This window comes from Oryx dammah, unplaced genomic scaffold, assembly GCF_014754425.2.
Source record: "Oryx dammah isolate SB20612 unplaced genomic scaffold, SCBI_Odam_1.1 HiC_scaffold_12, whole genome shotgun sequence".
Classification (NCBI taxonomy): Eukaryota; Metazoa; Chordata; class Mammalia; order Artiodactyla; family Bovidae; genus Oryx; species Oryx dammah.
In genome coordinates, this window is record NW_024070196.1 from 68498316 (window position 1) to 68516175 (window position 17860).

The 17860-nt window shown below is 62.8% G+C and overlaps 2 protein-coding genes across 4 annotated transcripts; one reads left to right on the forward strand and one right to left on the reverse strand.

Moving 5' to 3' along the window:
• Positions 1–2578: 2578 nt before the first annotated feature.
• CCDC157 (coiled-coil domain containing 157) lies at positions 2579–13453 on the forward strand. Of its 3 annotated transcripts, none has more exons than XM_040251049.1 (11): positions 2579–2660; positions 3656–3914; positions 5579–5750; positions 6643–7267; positions 7917–7994; positions 8362–8552; positions 8900–9076; positions 9158–9326; positions 10408–10613; positions 11065–11153; positions 11246–13453. In XM_040251049.1, the coding sequence occupies exons 2-11, from the start codon at positions 3667–3669 to the stop codon at positions 11493–11495; spliced, it is 2205 nt and encodes a 734-aa protein (XP_040106983.1). In that variant the 5' UTR covers positions 2579–2660; positions 3656–3666; the 3' UTR covers positions 11496–13453. The 3 variants fall into 3 exon arrangements, with proteins under 3 accessions (XP_040106983.1, XP_040106980.1, XP_040106982.1); XM_040251046.1 differs by having other exon boundaries at positions 10474–10613; XM_040251048.1 differs by having other exon boundaries at positions 7917–7973; positions 10474–10613.
• On the reverse strand, positions 13426–17476 carry RNF215 (ring finger protein 215). Its single transcript, XM_040251050.1, has 9 exons — positions 17186–17476; positions 16801–16944; positions 16205–16276; positions 16039–16124; positions 15444–15600; positions 14919–15038; positions 14686–14829; positions 14342–14444; positions 13426–14252 (listed from the first exon to the last, which is right to left on the reverse strand). Exons 1-9 carry the CDS (start codon positions 17474–17476, stop codon positions 14230–14232), a joined length of 1140 nt encoding a protein of 379 aa, XP_040106984.1. The 3' UTR covers positions 13426–14229.
• Between the last annotated feature and the right edge of the window lie 384 nt (positions 17477–17860).

Below are 17860 nucleotides of genomic sequence, written 5' to 3' on the forward strand. Positions count from 1 at the left end.
TCCTTTTCCCCTCTCCCCTCCCTCCTAACTCCAGAATGCGTCTGGCTCTGAAGCCTTGCCTGGACTTCAGTTTCTTCACCGATGAAGTTGGGGGTGTGGCGGGGGGAGTGATAGGAAAAGATGCCCTCCCAAGTCTCCTCCCGCGTCTCTGTCTCACACCATAGCTGACTGATGTCAGTGTTACTATTAACGGTGAATTACAGCGATAGTTAGGATTTATTGAACATGTACCATGAGCCAGACTCTGTGCCAAACACTACATGCAGTCCATCATTTATTTCCCAGGGCAACTCATTTACAGATCCTCAATTTACATGGTGGAGTGGGAATCCAAACCCAGGCCTTTCTTACTGTTCTGCTAGAGCACTTATTTGGTTACTTGCTTTGTCTTCACGGGATTCCTTCAGTATCCCCCGGGGTATCCAGGCAGTTAGCAATCCTGAGTCAGAGACTGACGCTGCTTATATAGATGGGTTTAGAGTTTCCAAAGCATTTCCATGGGTGCACGGGTCAGAATATGTGAAATCGCTCAGTCGTGTCAGACTCTTTGCAACCCCATGGACTGTAGCATACCAGGTTCCTCCGTCCATGGGATTTTCCAGGCAAGAGTACTGGAGTGGGTTGCCATTTCCTTCTCCAGGGGATCTTCCAGACCCAGGGATCAAACCCAGGTGTCCCGCATTGCAGGCAGATGTCTGAGCCACCAGGGAAGCCCACTGGTCAGGAGGTAGGCATAATCTTTACCTGAGGGGTAGGGTCCCAGGGCTTAAGACAAAGAAGGGACTTGAATGTTGAACAGAAGCGAAGGAAAGGTTCCTTCACTCCTCTGTGGGTTAAAATCCACCTTGGGCTGAGGGACCTATGGAGAGGCAAGGTTACCAGCTGCTCCCACCCCAGGGTAGTGGTGGCTCAGTTAGTGCCATCACTTGTGTGACCTCAGAAGCAGTGCAGGGCTGGAAGCTCCAGGCTGAGGGTTCTACTCAAGACCCAGGAACGATGGAGAAAGCTTGTGTCCAATGCTCCTTCACTTGACACACACACACACGTGGTTCTCAAACCAGGCTTATGTGTGCAAATTCCCACCGTTCGGAAGAAAGGATGCAGGGAAACCTCGGATGTTTTTCAGTGTTGTGCTCTCCTCTTGTATATTCTTGCTGCTTTGGCATTTGCTGCTGCCCATCAGGATCAGAATCTGGGGCCTTCCCTGGTGGTCCAGTGGTTAAGAATCCACCTTCCAGTTCAAGGGTTGCAGGTTTAATCCCTGGTGGGGGAACTGAGATTCCACATACCAAGGGGCTAACTAAGCCCACCCACCACAGCTACCGAGCCCAAAGGCCACAACTAGAGAGTCAAAAATAAATAAACTTTTTTTAAAAGAACCATAATCTAACATCTGGCTCCAGAGGGCCACTGCAGTTATTTGAGGGCAAACAGGTTATTGTGTCTTTGTGTCTACAGAAGCAAGCTCCTGAGTTCCAGGTCCTTTACCTCCTGAGAACCCCTCCTCCCACAGTGGGATTTCTTGTTTGCTTTATTTATTTCCTTCTTGCAGTTCCAGGAGGGAAATCCGGAATGTTTCAGTCGATTTTTCCATTTGTTTCTGCCTCTTCCTTTGGGGACATAACATCTCATGGGTGATATCTCAGGAGACGTCATCATTGGGGCAACATATGTACGTGAGACGTTGGCCTGTGTGTGTTTGTGACCTGTGTGCATTTCCACCCATATCACCCCAGCTGTGGGTGAAACTGCTGTACTGACACAGCCATGACTTACTTCCTGCAGAGACCCTCAGCCGTAGGTGGTGCTTGCTGGTGGCCTGGGCTGTGTGCCCTGCTCTGTCCCTATTCTTTAAAGACAGTGTCCAGCACACAGTAGCTACTCAGTCACCTTTTTTTTTCTTTTGCTTACTGAACACTGGATCTGACCCCCGACCCCTGCTCTGTCCAGTGCAGTGGCCACCAGCCCATGTGGTGCTGTATTTGAAAGTGGTGGCTGGCCCAACTTGGGATGTGCTGTGCATGTCACATAGACATTGGATTTTTAAGACAATATCTTTATACTGATTTCACATTGAAGAGATATTTTCGGTATAGTAAGTTAAATAATATATGTTATTAAAATTAATTCACCTCTTTTTACTTTTTTTTTTTAATGTGGTGAGTATAGAATTTTCAGTCCCGTATGTGGCTCGCATTGTATTTCTTTTGGACAGTGCTGCGCCAGAAGTAGCACTGCCTGAAGTCAGAGCAGAGATGTTGGACACAGGAATGCCAGCTCCCTGAGTGACCTCGGCCCAGCCCCCTAACTTCCCAGAGCCTCAGTTCCCTCATCTGTTTAAAGGAGGTGGATTTGGGAAGTGACACCCAGCAGGTCCCATGGTCAGAGCCAGCGGCGCCCCGAGCTCAAGGCCAGCAGCCCTCGCTGCTCCTCCCCCTTGGGGTAGCCCACTTCTTCCACGGCAACCTCCTCCCAAGAAGCCCTCCCAGAGTGCACACAAGCAAGTGCTCACTCTCCCTTAATCTACTCCCAGGGACCGAAGGGCTGGGCCCGGGAAGCCAGGCAGCTGGCTGAGCATCTTGAGCCGCAGAGCCTGCAGGCAAGTCCGAGAGCCGGGCACACTCAGATGTCCAGCTCCACGGACAGACACCTGTAGAGAGGTGAGGACAGGGCCAATCCTCTGGGAGGCTGGCTGGCCCTCAGGAACTACCCTGGGGCCCTGTGGGTTTCCCTGCCTCTGTAGGTACAGGCAGGCCCTAGGGTCCCTGCCCAGGTGGCCAGGTCACACTGGGGGAGGTGTGACCCAGAGGAAACGGATGGGCACAGGTTCAGAAACGAGTGCCCGCATGGGAGCTGCTGCTTGTAGCCAACGGTGTGCGGAGTGGAGGGGACAGGGGAGCGGAGAGAAGACAAGGGGAGGGGTGTACCGAGGGGCGGCCTTTCTCCCCAGGGCCAGAGAGAGTCCCGGGGGGCTGCCGGCCAGTGTAATGTGGTCAGATAGGCTTGGCCCAGATCTCCATAGCAGAAGTGGATCAGACTCCAGCAGGTAGGCCCGTGGCCCAGCTGGCAGCTGCAGCAGCGGCCCAAGCAGGAGGCGACAGTGGCCGGGGTGGCCCGGCGCTCCCTGTCGTGCTGTAGCTACAGCTCTCTTAGTTGTCCGTGGCCTGTCCAGGGTTTTGCTCAGAGAGGGGTGGCCAGCAGGTACCTCCTCCTGCACAGCTGTACAAATAAATAAAAACAAACGGGCTTCCCCGGTGGCTCAGAGGTAAAGAATCCGCCTGCGATGCAGGAGACACAGGAGACTCAGGCTCGATCTCTGGGTTGGGGAGATCCCCTGGAGGAGGAAATGGCAACCCACTCCAGTGTTCTTGCCTGGGAACACAGCTGTTAGGCACCCAGCATTTAGCAGGGGCCTGGCACACAGGTCCTCAGAGGAGCTGTGGACCAATGGACTCGGCCACGTGGGCATGGGGTGGGGTGGATAAGAGGGAGGCTGGTGAGGTCACCCACAAGCAGGTCCCGAGGGGGCCAGGCAACAATCTTCTCCCCGCTGTCAAGGTTAGATTTCAGCAGGTTTTCTTGGGCTTCCAGAAGCTTCCCCCAGCAGCAGCCACATGGCTTTGGCTCATGGGGGGCCCTCTCTGCCCCACCCCAGGAGCCACGAGGATGGCGCACCTGCTGGGCAGCCCGGCCTGCATGGACAGCCTGCGCAAGGACCTTACCGACCTGCAGGGTGCCATCGTCGACGTGTTCTCCCGCGCTGGGCCCGTGCGCTTCCCCTCCTGGAAGTTCCCCGACCGCGCGGCCTGTGACCTGGATATGGTGGCCCTGCTGGAGCATTACGACCACGTGCCGGGCGACCCTGAGTTCACGCAGCTGGCCCACGCTGTGCTGCTGGAACTGGTCATCGACAGGTGAGGGCCTCGCCCGAACCCGCTCACCGCAGGATGCCAGCCCCCACCCCTCAAACCCCAGTAGCAGCCCTGGGACACCCCTCCAGCACCGGCAGTGACAGCCATCACCTTTGAGTGTGTGCCATCCAGGGCTAGGTCAGCTCCGGCCCCTCAAGGCGCCCGCTCCTCGTGCCGTGTCGTGCCGTGCCTCACCATCCGTCTTCGGGGAGTTGCCGGCCACCCCATCGGTGCGTGTGGCACCGCGGCTCCACCACCTGCTTCTCCAGCTGCCTCTTAGGGTTTCTGCATGCCGAGGAAGCTACATCTGCTGCTCGGGCTCTATCCTGTCCCTTCTCTGTGTCAGGGGACCAGACACGGGGTGCACTTGTCCACACCCTGGCCCTGCTGGGAAGAGGCCACTGGACTGCCCTCCTGCAGCACCGTCGCTTTACAGCGTCGTTCCTGTTAGCAGGGTCATCAGCCTCCACTCCCTGGGGACCGCAGCCCAGGCTCCAAACCTGGCATGCTAACGAGGTCACGGGACCCGACAGGTGGGGACCCCAGCGGCTTGGGGATGACCTGCCTGGGGACAAAGAGGTCTGGGGCAACTAACCACTCAGAGGCCTAGAGGAGCTGTGGGCGGGAAAGCGCTTCTGGGGCCCTGTGAGGGGCGGAAGGGGCGTGCGCCCAGAACACACTCTCCCTCCTCCGCTGCTGCACCCTTTCCCAGGAAGGCCCCACCCACTCCGTTCTGGACTGGCTGAGCCCCACTCTCCCGGCACAGCCCAGTCTACCCATGGCCTCTAGGAAGCTGGTGCTGACATGTCTTCCCAGCCCTCGCCTGGCCGCTCTGTCCAAGCCACCCTCCACCCGCCCCACCCCACTGCCCATTCATTGTCACAATTCACAGAGAAGGACACCCCCAGAGAGGGGCAGGGCTGGGAGGCGCTCAGCAGCCTCTCCCCCAGGCCCTGTCTGCCCAAGGCCCTGTGGGGTTTGGACAGCCCTTCTGTACCTGCAGCAACTGAAAGTCACTTTTCTGCCCGGTCTGTCTTATAAACATAGTTCTTTCGTCTTCTTTTAAAACAGCCAGGTTCCCATGGAAATGCCTGTGTCTCTCCCCAACACCCCTTTACCTTAAAATTAGCCCCCTCACTCAGGGTGGGAGAGGGACCTACCTCTCTCCCTCCAGCCTCTGCTGTCACAGAAGCAGCTCGTCACACAGGAGAAGTCCCCCCACCCCCCGCAACACACATACACACACCTAGGATCAGGAAACCACCGGGCGCACTGCCCCGCACCCTCGTCCTGAGGCGTGTGCGGCCTCCCCCACGCGTGGCTTCATTGGTGTCCTCTGTGAGGTAAAGGCTCTGAGCCCTGTGACGGAAGGCGGCCACTCAGCCAGCACGTCCTGATCGTCCAGCCTCCCAGAGCCTCCCAGTCCAGTGGGGAGCAGCCGGGCAGAAGTGCTGCCACCCAGGAGGCCCCAGAAAGGCCCCAAGCTTAGCCTTCAGAGAGGGCTTCCTGGAGGAAGTGGCTCTTGGGTTGTGCAGAGCATATTGTGAGATGCTCCGAGCCCCTGAGGCCCAGGCCAGTCTCCAGAGCCGGAGGCCACTGGTCGTGTGGTGCCAGGGCACGTTGACGCCAGGCTCTGCCCCAGTCGACCCTACCGTCTCCACCCGCAGGCTCCTGCTGCTGCTTCAGAGCTGCGCAAGCTACCTGGAGAACCTGACCTTGGAGCAGATAGTGCCCCCGGCCCGGGCTGCAGGGCCCTGCATGTCCGTGGGGCTCACAGTACGACGCTTCTGGAACAGTCTGCTGAGGCTGGGCATGCTCAGCCAGCAGGCGGCCCTCCAGGTGCGTCCACCACTCCCCTTCCCCAGCTGCGGTCACCCTCGCGCCAGCCCATCAGCCCCAGCTGCCTCGTCCACCACATGGGCATCGTGCCCGCTGCTGGCTCCACTCTGGAAGTTAGCAATGCAGGCCTTGAGGGTCACGCTGGGGCCTCTCGGCTCTGTAGTGTACACTGGGGGACTTTGGAAAACTCCTGCCCACTCTGAACCTCAGTTTGTTCATCTGTGCAGTGGGAGTGATGACAGTCCTTACCTCCCAGGGCGTGTTTGAGTAATGGGGATTATGAAAGTGTTAGTCACTTAGTCATTTCTGACTCTCTGCGACCCCATAGACTGTAGTCCGCCAGGCTCCTCTCTCCATGGGAATTCTCCAGGCAAGAACACTGGAGTGGGTAGCCATTCCCTTCTCCAGGGGAATCTTCCAGACCCAGGGATGGAACCCGGGTCTCCCGCATTGCAGGCAGATTCTTTACCATCCAAGTCCCCAGGGAAGCCCTGATGGGGTTTACGATGAGCCCCGTTTTTCCCGGGTCGCCTCATCACCCTCACAACCACCTGTGGGCAGGACCACTGTCACCATAACGGGAAGGAAGCCAAAACTGAGAGTGGCTTCGGTGACACGCGAGCAGATGGGTCCACCCAGCACGGGCCCCGCGCCCGGCAGCTGTGTCTGTCACCGTGTCACTCTCCCAGTGCCAGGCGGGTACCCGCATTGACCTGGGCTTGGTAACGGAGGCAGCAGAGAGAAGTGCGCTCCCATTCACGCTGCTGCCATATCCCAGTGCTCTGAGGGGCTGAGCATCAGGCGAGGCTGCTGTCACAGAAATCCCCGGGGAGCCGGTCACCACCCAGGCCTCTCTCCCTCACCTGCCTTCCCTTTCTTTCCCTGACCACAGAAAAGGGCAAACCAAGGAGAGACCCTCACCTCCAAGCCCACAGCCAAGGGCGAGCCTGCCAGGAGCCCGGAACTGGGGACCTCCCAGCTTGTCAAGCCGCCCTCCCCAGTGCCAGGCCTGGCCCCGGCCTGCCCAGAGCGGGACAGCCTCCCTGTCAGCGTCTCGCTGCAGCGTCCAGGCCGGACGGCCGAGAACACCAGGAGCGTCCACTCCCAGACTGTAGAGACGGCCCTGGTGCCCTGTGACGCGTGCACCAGCGTGCAGGGCAGCCTGCGGGAGGTGGGCAAGGTGGTGGTCCACCTGTGTCAGAGCCAGAACCTGCCCTCGTCGCTGGGCCGCTTCCAGCAGCTGGTGCAGGACAGCATGGGGCACAGGCCGCTGCCGGCTGCCACCGTGGGCCTCTGGGCAGCCGAGCAGAGCAAAGACCTGGCGCGCCTCGGCAAGCTCATGGGGCCCCTCAGGGCCCAGCTGGAGGAGGCTGAGGGCCAGAAGGACGGGCTGAGGAGGCAGGTGGGCGAGCTGGAGCAGGCCCTGCAGCAGGAGCGGGCGGCGCGGCGGCAGCAGGCAGAGGAGGCCGAGCAGCGCCGGGCCCAGTGGGAGCGCGAGAGGCAGCAGCTGCTCGCAGGTCAGCCCCCGAGGCTGGGCCCTGGCGCCATCCGAGCGCGGGCTCCCCCGGGAGCCAACCCTGCAACAAGGGTGTGGAAGAAACCTGGGCTGGAGACTCAGGGTACAGAAGGCAGGGAAGGGGGTGCGCTCGCCAGGCTGGTTACCCTGCCGGCAGCCTGAGCCCCACCCCGCTGGGGAACGCAGGAGCATAGAGAACAGGAGTCTTCCCACCAGAGGGGCGAGGGAGCCGGGGGATTCATACACTCCTGTGGGTCACTGAAGGGAACTCCTGGGAGCTCACCCCACTCCGGTACCCCCAGCCAGCAGAGGCGCCCCTCTGACCTCGGCAGAAACTGTCAGGCACAGAGACACGGCCTTGGGCCTCGCAGCAGGCCAGCCCCCGTGGAGGTCGTGAAGCCTGAGGGAGCTGGGGCGAGCTGCCGCCCTTTCTGAACCACCCTGTCGCCCCCCGGGAGGACATGGAGGCCCAGAGAGGTGCAGACACACGGCAGCCGCCCAAGAGAAAGCAGGGTGGAGGGGCCAGGCCTGCCAGCACCTCCCCAGAGCCCCTCCCAAGTGTCCCACCATGGTGTGGGGCGCACTAGGCGTGAAATCCCTGCCAGGCCCCGGGGAGCCTCTGAAGGGCCTCTCTCTCGCGGCTGCCACAGAAACAAGTGACCTCAAGACGAAGGTGGCCACCCTGGAGGGGGAGCTGAAGCAGCAGCGTGAGTCCACGCAGGCCATGGGTGAGGAGTCCCGCCGTGGAGCCCGGCACCCGAGCCCTGCGCTCGGTGGCTGGACCACCAGCCCCCCGTCTCTGTCTCCCGGGCTTCGGGGGCAAAGCCAAGGGAACCACAGAGGAGGCTGGGACTGACCGGCCACACCGCTGGGAGATGCCACCTCCCACCCAGAGAGGGCCTTCTGTTTCCAGCACCCATCTTCAGGCAGGGCTTGGAGCCCCACTCTGTGGCTGAGGACAAACACCGAGGCCCAGAGACGTGCTGTGACAGTACCCACCCCCCCTTCCCAGGTCCCATCCTGGGTCAGAGGCCGTGCAGGGAGTCCCCAGTGCTCCCGGGCCCTGCCCCTTCCCACACGCGCTCCTTCCTGCAGAGAGCAAAGCCCAGCAGCTGCAGGCAGAGGCCGAGCACCGGTTGGAGGCCGAGCGGCAGGTGCGGCAGCTGGAGCAGCAGGTGGAGCTGCTGGCGGGGCGGCTGGAAGGGGCCAGCCAGCAGATCCGCTGGGCCAGCACGGAGCTGGACAAGGAGAAGGCCCGCGTGGATAGCATGGTCCGCCACCAGGAGGTGAGGCTGGGGCCTCCTCCGCGCCTGGGCTCCCACAACACTCCGGGGAGACAAAACTCCACCGAGGGGGGACATGCTGGAGACCTCAGAATTCCTGAGTGGAGATCACGACCCGAAAGAAGTGGGCGGAGCCAGGCTGGCAGGAGTCAGCCAACTGCTTTCCAGGGGGCGGGGTCTGCAAGCCTAGGGGCCTGGCCTTGCCCGGGGTTGTGATCCGGCTCGCTTCGACCCTCCAAGCCTCCCACTGCACGCAGGTGCACAGACGGGATGCAGCACAAGGGGGTGGGCTTGGGGACTGTCGCCTCCCGTGTCCCTCACGGCCTGCTTCTCGCCCACCCCCGGCTCAGTCCCTGCAGGCCAAACAGCGAGCCCTACTGCAGCAGCTGGACAGCCTGGACCAGGAGCGCGAGGAGCTGCGGGGCAGTCTGGACGAGGCCGAGGCCCAGCGGGCCCACGTGGAGGAGCAGCTGCAGAGCGTGCAGGGCGAGAGAGAGCAGGGACAGTGCCAGCTCCAGGCCCAGCAGGTGCGGGGCGGGGCGGGGCCGGCTCCTCCCGGGGGCGGGGCTGCGAGCCGGTCCTCAGCCCGGAGCCTGCCCCGCCCCCAGGAGCTGCTACAGAGCCTGCAGCGGGAAAAGCAAGGCCTGGAGCAGGCGACCACGGACCTGCGGCTGACCATCTCGGAGCTGGAGCGGGAGCTCGTGGACCTGAGGGAGCGGGAAAGGCTGCTGGTGGCCTTCCCGGACCTGCACAGGCCCGCGGAAGCCCAGATCCAAAGTAGGGACCCGAGCTTGGTGCAGAGGACATGCTGGGGCCTGGGGCGGGCCGGCGGCTGGGGGCTCATCTGGGCAGGACACTGGGGCCTGCAGCGAGGGTGGTGGGGGTGCAGCCGTGTGGCCTCCAGAGCCCCCGTGACACCCGGGTGCTTTGTGTTCTCCACTCCTGGTGTGGACAGGGACACAGAGGCCCAGCAGCCAGGTGACTGCTCAGAGTCACACAGCCAAGTCCAGACGCCGGTCTGGCTGCCTCTGTAGCCTGTGCCCTGTCACATGCCAGCCCTGGCTCAGCTTCCGTGTCCCCCATCCCGGCATCTCCCCAAACGACACCACGGGGCCAGCTCCAAGGGCGCAGTGACCCGAACTGTCCAATGTCTGGGACCCCGTGGCATGGGAGTGCTAGAGACCCAGCTCAGAAGACCGGCTGCCAGGCCACCCGGGTCCTCCAGCCCCTAGAGCTCTGGGTGAATCCGGTGCAGAGCTGGCAGGATGATCCGCTGTGATCGAGCTGGTCACGTAGGTCATCAGTTCTGAGTGCTGGGCCTCGTGATGCCCTGTCGACCGCCCCACAGGCAGGTGACGAACCAGGAAACGGATAACGGATAATGAGCGGCAGCAGCTTGCCTGGTTCAGTCAGTGGGGAGTACCCATCCCCCAGCAGTGGGAAAGAACATCCTCGCTGAATTCCTGGCCCTCAAACCCAGGAGCTGGCCATGACTTTGGGCGAGTCACTGTCTCTCGGGCCCTCCAAAAACGGGTAGCCTTGGAAGAGCTTCACTTCCTTACCTATTTGCTAAATCTTCAGTGAGCTCCAGTTCCCCCACCCCCACCCCAGCTCTCAAATTCTGCAAGGCTGCGGTCACCTCCCAGCAGGCAGGGGGCTACGGAGCAGGGGCAAGGCCTCAGGAGAAGGAAGGTGCGGGAGGCCCAGAGCACCGACCCCGCCCACTTCCCCGTGCCCGTGGGGCCACCGGCCCCAGGCACGGTGCGTCTTCCCTCGGCCTCCCGACCTGTGGGGCCACCGGCCCCAGGCACGGTGCGTCTTCCCTCGGCCTCCCGACCTGTGGGGCCACCGGCCCCAGGCACGGTGCGTCTTCCCTCGGCCTCCCGACCTGCTGGGGTGTGGTGCCAGATGTGCGTCCCCACAGGCTCTGGCAACGTCACGGACGACATGGAGAGGCAGGTGCAGGCCAACGACATCCGCATCCGGGTCCTGCAGGAGGAGAACGGGCGGCTGCGGTCCATGCTGTCCAAGATCCGGCAGGTGGCCCAGCAGGGGGGCCTCAAGGTAGGCAGCATGGCTCCCCAGCCCGAGAGAGGCCAGCCCCTGGGGACTCGGAAGAGGTCCCCCCAACCCAGCGGAGGTGTTGGGCTTCCCCAGGGAACCCACCGCCAGCCCTGCTCCCGGCACCTGGGGCCCTCCCAGCAGGTGGCTTTAGCTGTGCCTGCTGTGAAGACTCCCACGATTCAGCCAGGCATAAGGGTGTCTATGTGTCCTCCCCCTCCAAGCCCCCTCCAGCCCTTTGAGCCTTTATTTCAAGTGCACCAGGAGCCTCATCCAAAAGCAAACCTTCCCACACTTAAGAGCTGACAGGCCCCAGGAGGCTTCCCAAACCTGGCCCCCAGAGGAAGGTGTGGACCACAGGTGCAAGCCCTCCCCCGAACCCTGCCCTCTATGGCACCCTCTCCTGTGGGTGTAGAGGGGCCCTGGGCCTTGCTGAGCTCAGTTTTCTTTGCAGCTGATCCCGGAGGACCAGCTCTGGGCCCCTCGCGGCAAGGGAATCGAGGGAGCCGAGCCCCCAGTGCAGACCCCAAGGACGTGCCCGGGGTGAGTGAGGCTTTGTCAGAGGCGAGGCGCGTGGCAGGGGTCGGGGGAGCCCGCTTGCTCACGGGGCATCTTGCCGTCTGGTCTTCCCTCAGGGTCCTGGGCAGGCGGCACCCGCCGGGCAGCAGGCCAGCTAGTGCAGGCAGGGCCCTGCCGAGCCAGCCCCAGGCATCCCCACCACTGCGGCCCCACAGCCGGCCCGGTAAGTCCTCCCCGGAGGACGCGACCTACACGACCAACTGTACCCAGAGCCCCATCCGCGCCTTGGCCAGGCTGAGGAGGAGACTGTCACCAAGCAGGGGCCGGGCCAGCCCTGCACACCAGCCCCAGGAGCGGCCCACGTAACCTGCCAGGTGGGGGGTAGGCTGCGGGGCAGGCAGCTGGCAACCCACCAGGTGTAATAAAGCCCAGGCCACCTGCCCACGGCAACCTTGGCCTTACTGCCTTCCTCCCTGTTCCTGAGTCCCCAGCCCTGAGGGTCACTGGCTGGCAGAGGCCTGGCACACCACATGCCCTCTGTGGAGGGGAACCTCCCGCCTCCCTCCTGATGGGCAATGGGACAAGGACACGCTGAGGGCAGAAAGAAGCTTCTAGCACCTGGGCCACCTGAAAGGCAGTCTTTTGATTCGCCATCCCCCTACCCCCCAGCCCAGAGCAAAGGCTAAGGGATAATGTAGACACACTGGCCCCGCCAACGAAGAGCAGGGTCAGAGTCAGGGGTGTGCAGGCAAAGGGGGATGGCCCGGTGAGGACCCCGAGGCAAGGAAGGGGTCAGAGGCAGGCAGGGGCCACCCAGCTGCGCATCCGGGGGTGGGGACACTAAGGGCCCCAGAGTCAGCCTTCCTTTCACTGAGGAATGCCTCACCTTCAGGACACACGAGTGACGAAGGCTTTCTCTAAATCCAGGAGGTTAGTTCCCCACGAGGCCACTGGAGGCGGGGCAAGGCTTTACCTAGCCAGAGAGGGGCTACCCCCGCCAGCCTGGCTGTCCCAGGCCTGTCCCGTGGGGCCCCAGCACCGAGGCCTCCAGGCTCGCCAGCCCTCAGTAGTCCGGTTTTCCTCACGAAGCCTCTGGCCTGCCCTGAGCCCCCTCACCTGTGAAGGGCAGGCGCTAAGGCCTTGCTGAGGACTTCTGGGGGTGGGGGTGGGGGGCTCTTGGCTTTCTGGGACAGATTTCCCTGGCCAGGATGCCAACAGATAGAGCACCTCCGTTTACAGAGAAAGGTCAAGAGGGGGCATGTGTGGTCAGGGTGTGGTTGGGGTGAGCCCAAGTCCTGCTCTTGTGGAGCCCGGGGGGCTCGCTGAACTAGGCCCTTCACAGGGCGGCTCCCTGAGGCAGGGACTTGAAAGCCAGGGGTGAACCTGTCAGCCTGGCTCCACTCTGCACCCGTTCAGCAGTTCACAGGTCCATAAATCAGACGTCCGAGCCCCGCATGGCTGGGTTCTCTGCTCAGGGCCGGAGAATCAGGCCGAAATGAAAGCATCTGCCAGGCTGCATTCCTTTTGCAAGGGACTGGGGCAGATTCCAGGCTCCTTCTGACTGCTGGCCGCATTCCAGCTCCTGCAGCTGCCGAACAGAGGTCCATTTCCTCACTGGCCGCCGCCAGGGCCGCTCTTGGCTCTGAGAGGCCGTCTAACTTCTCGCCACGTGGCTCCTCCATCTTCGAGTCAGCAACAGAGAATATCTCAGGCTCCGATCCCCTCTACGCTTCAGATTCCTGACTTTTTCTTCCTCTACCAGCTGGAGGAAACGCTCTGCTTTTAATGGGCTCACATGGTTAGATCAGGCCTCCCTGGACACCTTCCCACACATTAAGGTCGGCCGTGCCATACAACACAACCTAATCGCGGGGGCAGACTCCATCAGTGTCCCAGTTCCAGGGCCACACAGGGTGTGTTCATGGGGGCCGGGGGCATCCTAGGGGCTGTTTTATTTTTTGGCCGCACTGGGTCTTCCTTGCTGGGTGTGGGCTTTCTCCAGCTGTGGCGAGCAGGGGCGACTCTCCAGTTGCAACGCAAGGGCTTCTCACCGTGGTTTCCTCTCTCGCTGCAGAGCATGGGCTCTAGGGCGCGCCACCTCAGTCGCCCCGAGGCATGTGGAATCTCCCCGGACCAGGGATTGAACCTGTGTCCCCTGCACTGGCAGGCGGTTCTTAACCAGTGGGTCACCAGGGAAGTCCCCTTCGGAGGCATTTTAGAGTCCTCCACCTCCCACAGGCACTAGACCCCGAAGGTGACTTGTTTATCTTAAAACATCCACACATTTTACATCTTGTATTAAAATATATCCATGTTTATTTTAATACTAAACCTCTTTGAACCCCAATTATTTTTTTTAATAAAAACGGATGACCCTGGAAAATGTACCACATTTACTCTGTGGCTTCAAGTATCCTGGTCAGCAACCTGTAGCCCCACGGAGCAGCACAGGGCTAGATGGTTTCTAAGGCCTCTGGTCCCAGCCAGGCCCCAGATGGGAGCCCAGCTCAACAGGCCATGGGACCCACGGCCCCAAGTACCCAAAGGCCCAATGCCAGCAGGCAGCGGGGGCCTCTAGGTTCAACATAATAGCCTTGACCAAGGTGTGTCCACAAGATGGTCAGGCTAGGGTGCCTCCAAGGCCAGATGGCGCCTCCCCTGACCCACCCCCCAATAAATATGCATAGAACCCAGCCACTACAGCCTCAGCCCTCAAGGATGCCCTGCCAGCCAGGCCAGGGAGCTCCCAGAGCTCTGGGAACAGGGCACTGCCCACACCCTCTTCCCCAGATGGTTGGTGGGAGTCCTGGGAGCTGCCTGTGAAGAGGCAGGCAGAGACACCCCAGGATGGCAGACAAGGGCCCCAAAGCTGCCTCTCTTCCTGCCAGGTCCGAGCCGTGCATCCTCAGGCTGGGGACGGTGGTCCGTCCCTCGTGGTGTGGATGTGGGTGGGAGACACCTTGCCCCTGAGCAGGGAGGCCCCATCCCTCCCCCCACCCCAGGGCCTTCTGTCCTGCCCCCCGCTGCTGTCCTGTTCCAGGTGTCCAGAACGCAGGCAGGCGGGGTCCCTTCCCCGCGGACAGAGACCCCGCCGCGGCAGCTAATCATCAGAGTAGCGGTTTCCTGCAGGAGAGGAGGAGAAACGACAGGGAGCGAGGCGTCAGGTGGGAACCAGATGGAGCCAGCCAAGAGCCCCCACCCTCGGTGCTCACCCAGGACGTTGAATTTGCACAGCGGGCAGGTCTGCTGGAGCATCAGCCAGGGGTCCACGCAGTCTCGGTGGAACTCATGCTTACAGGGCAGCACCCGGAGCCACTGCAGGGGTTGGGGGCATGGACTCAGGCCACAGGGAAGGCCTCCAGTGGGGGTGCCAGGCCCCGTGCCCTCACCTGAGCTGGAAACCGAAACCCCTGTGGCCCGCCACGCCCCCTCCCCAACCCGTTCTGCTTCCCAGATCTCTGGTGGGGCAGGAAGAAGGCCGGTGGGGGCTCCTCCCAGGTGTGTCGGGAGCAGGGCAGGCATCATAGCTCCGCTACCCTCTGCCCAGGGCACTAACCTGCTTGTTGCAGAAATAGTCCAGACACACAGCGCATGTCTCAGCACCAGGCTCCGGGGGGCTCTGTGCCGCCCGGCCCAATCGGCACCTCCGGGTCTTGAGGGATGCCAGCCTCTGCACCACCTGGCGCTTGAGCAGCTCCACCTTGGGGGTGCAGGGAAAGGGCAGCACAGTTCCCAGTGCTGGGGACACGGGCCCCCCTCCCATGGGTCCCCCCAAGGGCTGGCTCCAACCTGGCCTCCGGGCTCCCGCCCGCTCTGCCGGGATGCCTGCCGCTGAGCCTGCACCACGAGGCCCGTGCACAGGAGCATGGCCACCAGCAGGATGGCATTCCACAGCTGCTGCAGCGGCTTCTGGGGAGGGGAGCCGGGCATCAGGGCCCCTGGGGCCACCCCACCCCCCTTCATCCCCCAGTAAATCCACCCTGAGGACCAGGCAGGTGAGGTCCACGGGCATCATGACCCTGGAGGCACCTGGCTTCATCTTCTGAAGACTCTGTCCTTCCTGGCTTTCACAGAAGAAACCGTGAAACCCAGGTAAGGAGTCCGAAAGGGAGTCAAGGCTTCCAAGAGGCAAATGGATGTGACAAGGGCAGCAGCTAACGCTGACTGTGAGTGACCCCGGGTCAGGCACCCACCCAGCCCCTGAACCCTCAGAGCAGCCCTGAGAGGTGCAAGAGGTGGTCTCCCTACCTGGGGAGGAGGAGGCCACAGGACTTGAGACAAGGCATGTGTGTACCCGGCCCCCCAAGTACCCACCTGCTCCTGGGCCCGACTGCCTCCCAGGCACACCAAGTCCTGCCATCCTCCGTAGCCATCCTTAGAGAGGCCACAGGTAGTCCACAGGGTCAGCTTCCACTCAATGTTGGCCGACAGGGACTCTCCGCTGGTGATCTCAGCCGTGGCCTGGGTCCTCCTGGGAGGGGAAGCCAGAGGCACCGGACGGAAGGACTCCTAGGAGGAGAGGCTCAGGCCCACCCGCCCCAGCCTTCTAGGAAGAGGATCCTCTGAGTATCACCCCACAGTAGCCCTTCTGCTTTGGCCCCCAGGCCTGTCGCAGCCACTGGTTTCTCCAGGTCTCGTGACAGCCGGCCAAGGAGGCCCACAAGCTCAGGGAGGAGCCCCTCAGGAGCTGGCTTCCTCCATGTGGAGACCAATCCCCTCTGCCGAGAAAGCAGCCTCCTCGCTCCACGCCCTGGCACCTCGCTCCGGTCTCTCCACCCATTTCTCAGGCCAAGAGACTACAGGCTCAAATGAACAGGGAAGGGCCTGGTCCCAAGACCCCTGAGCTCACGGCAAAGCCAGGGAGCCTAGCGCCCAAGCCCCGTCCTTTGGAGCCCATGCCCCAACTCACTGCAGCAGCGCCTCCAACAGCTTGGTGACGTTGGAGGAATAATGCAGGACGATCACTGGCCTGAGCAGAAGCTGGGAAATGTCCAGCTGGAGGAGGAAAGGGAGGTCAGGCAGCCCAGGTCACCATCCCCCCAGCCCTGCCCCGCCCCCAGCCTGACTCGTTTTACCTCTCGGACCACATTGTGGTTCAGAACGAGGAGCAGCAGGGCTGAGGCTCCCAGGAAGAGCGCCCTCCGCATCTGCAGGGCAGAGCCAGAGGTCAGCACACAGCCTGCCCACACGCCCACCCCACCACCTACAGCCACAGTTGTTCTTGGCTCCTGGTGAGCACTTCCCCTGGACAGACCAGCTGTAAACAACTTGAGGTCAAGGACAGAAACCCTTATTCCTCCCACCCCCACCTCCAGATGCCCTGTGGGACCCAAACAGCATTGTGCCTTCCCTGGTCCAAGCAGAGCAAGCCTGCCCACCCCCCCTACCCCCCCCCCACCCCCCGCCGCAGACCTCCCCATCGGATACTCTCAGAGCCTGGTCAAGCTTCTGGACTGTCTCTGGTCTCCTGCCACCTCCCTGCTGCCAAACACCCTGACCCTCGTCTACACCTGGGGGTCCCTTGCCCCACACAGGCCCAGGGCTTCTCTGGAAGGTCCTTAGAGGCCCATCGGGTAGTCTGGCCCTAGCAATTGCCTTGGAAACCCTTCCTCCAGCCCCTCTTCCACATACCACCACCCCTGCCGCCCTCCACCCCTCACCCACCCCGCACCTGCTGAACCAGAGCCTTGGGATAGGCCTGTGGGCCAGCGCCCTGACTCTCCTGGTGAATCTGGGCCTCCTGCTCTTTGCCCACGTATGCCACCGCAATCCAGCCTTCTACGGGCGCATCCTGCTCAGCATCCACGATGTCCATCTGTGGGGCGAGAAGCCGTGGGTAGAGGGAGGGCGGAGAGGAAGGGGATCGGACGCAGAGCGGATGCAAGGCCAGGGTTTGGGAACGAGTTTGCAAGAGAAAGCACCCGATCTCAGGTTCTGGAAACCGGAGGGCTGGGAGCCTGGGCAGCCTGCGGGAAGGGGCGCTGGGCTGCCAGGGCTTGGTCCAGGATGAAGACCAGATGTGGGTGCAGGGTCTGCGGCGGCTCAGCGGCGCTCACCAGCAGCAAGCGGCCGCCCAGCGGGGGCGCCGGGTCGGCCTCGGGGCCGATCCTCACCCCCTGCAGCACCAGCGCGTCCTGCCGTGGCAGCCTCACGTCCACCCGCACGGCGCGGGCCCCGCCCCGCCCCGCCCCGGCCGCGGGCTCGCCGCCGTCCGCCGCGGCCCCCGGCCCCGCCAGGACCAGCCAGAGCGGCAGTAGGGGCAGCAGCAGCAGCAGTGGCGACGGCGGCGGCGGAGGAGGAGGCGGCGGCGGCGGCGACCTCAGCGCGGGGCGAGCGGCGGGGCCCATGGCGGGACCCGGGGAACAGACGACGCGGGGGCCCCGGGGGGCGGGGGGGTCCCGGGTGTGAGGGGGGAGAGGGGGAGCGGCGGGAGCGAGGGCGCAGCCGGACAAGGCGGGGCGCTGAGGGCCGGGGGCGTGGCTGTAGCCGGACGGGGCGGGGCGCTGAGGGGCGGGGCGGGGCTGCAGCCGGACGGGGCGGGGCGCCGGGAGGCGGGGCGGGCCCTCGGCGCCGCCAGCACGCAGGCTGGGCCTCGCGCGCCCCCTGGTGGCCTCGGAGAATGCGGAGCGACGGCAGCCACGCGGAGGTGGGAAGTCAGAGAGGCTGCGCTCGCAGTTTTCCTTTGTCCGATGGCAGAGACCAGAGGAAAGGACCCCGACAGAGATAGGTGA

What these genes read in the sequence shown, in the direction of transcription:
- CCDC157 (XM_040251049.1), top strand. Translation starts at nt 3,667, where the DNA reads ATGGCGCACCTGCTGGGCAGCCCGGCCTGCATGGACAGCCTGCGCAAG. An exon ending in GAGGCAGCAGCTGCTCGCAG is followed by an intron (nt 7,268 to 7,916) that starts GTCAGCCCCCGA and finishes CGGCTGCCACAG; the next exon opens with AAACAAGTGACCTCAAGACG. An exon ending in GCCAGCTCCAGGCCCAGCAG is followed by an intron (nt 9,077 to 9,157) that starts GTGCGGGGCGGG and finishes CCCCGCCCCCAG; the next exon opens with GAGCTGCTACAGAGCCTGCA.
- RNF215 (XM_040251050.1), bottom strand. Translation starts at nt 17,476, where the DNA reads ATGGGCCCCGCCGCTCGCCCCGCGCTGAGGTCGCCGCCGCCGCCGCCT. An exon ending in CCAAGGCTCTGGTTCAGCAG is followed by an intron (nt 16,277 to 16,800) that starts GTGCGGGGTGGG and finishes TCTGCCCTGCAG; the next exon opens with ATGCGGAGGGCGCTCTTCCT. An exon ending in GTGCAAATTCAACGTCCTGG is followed by an intron (nt 14,253 to 14,341) that starts GTGAGCACCGAG and finishes CCTCTCCTGCAG; the next exon opens with GAAACCGCTACTCTGATGAT.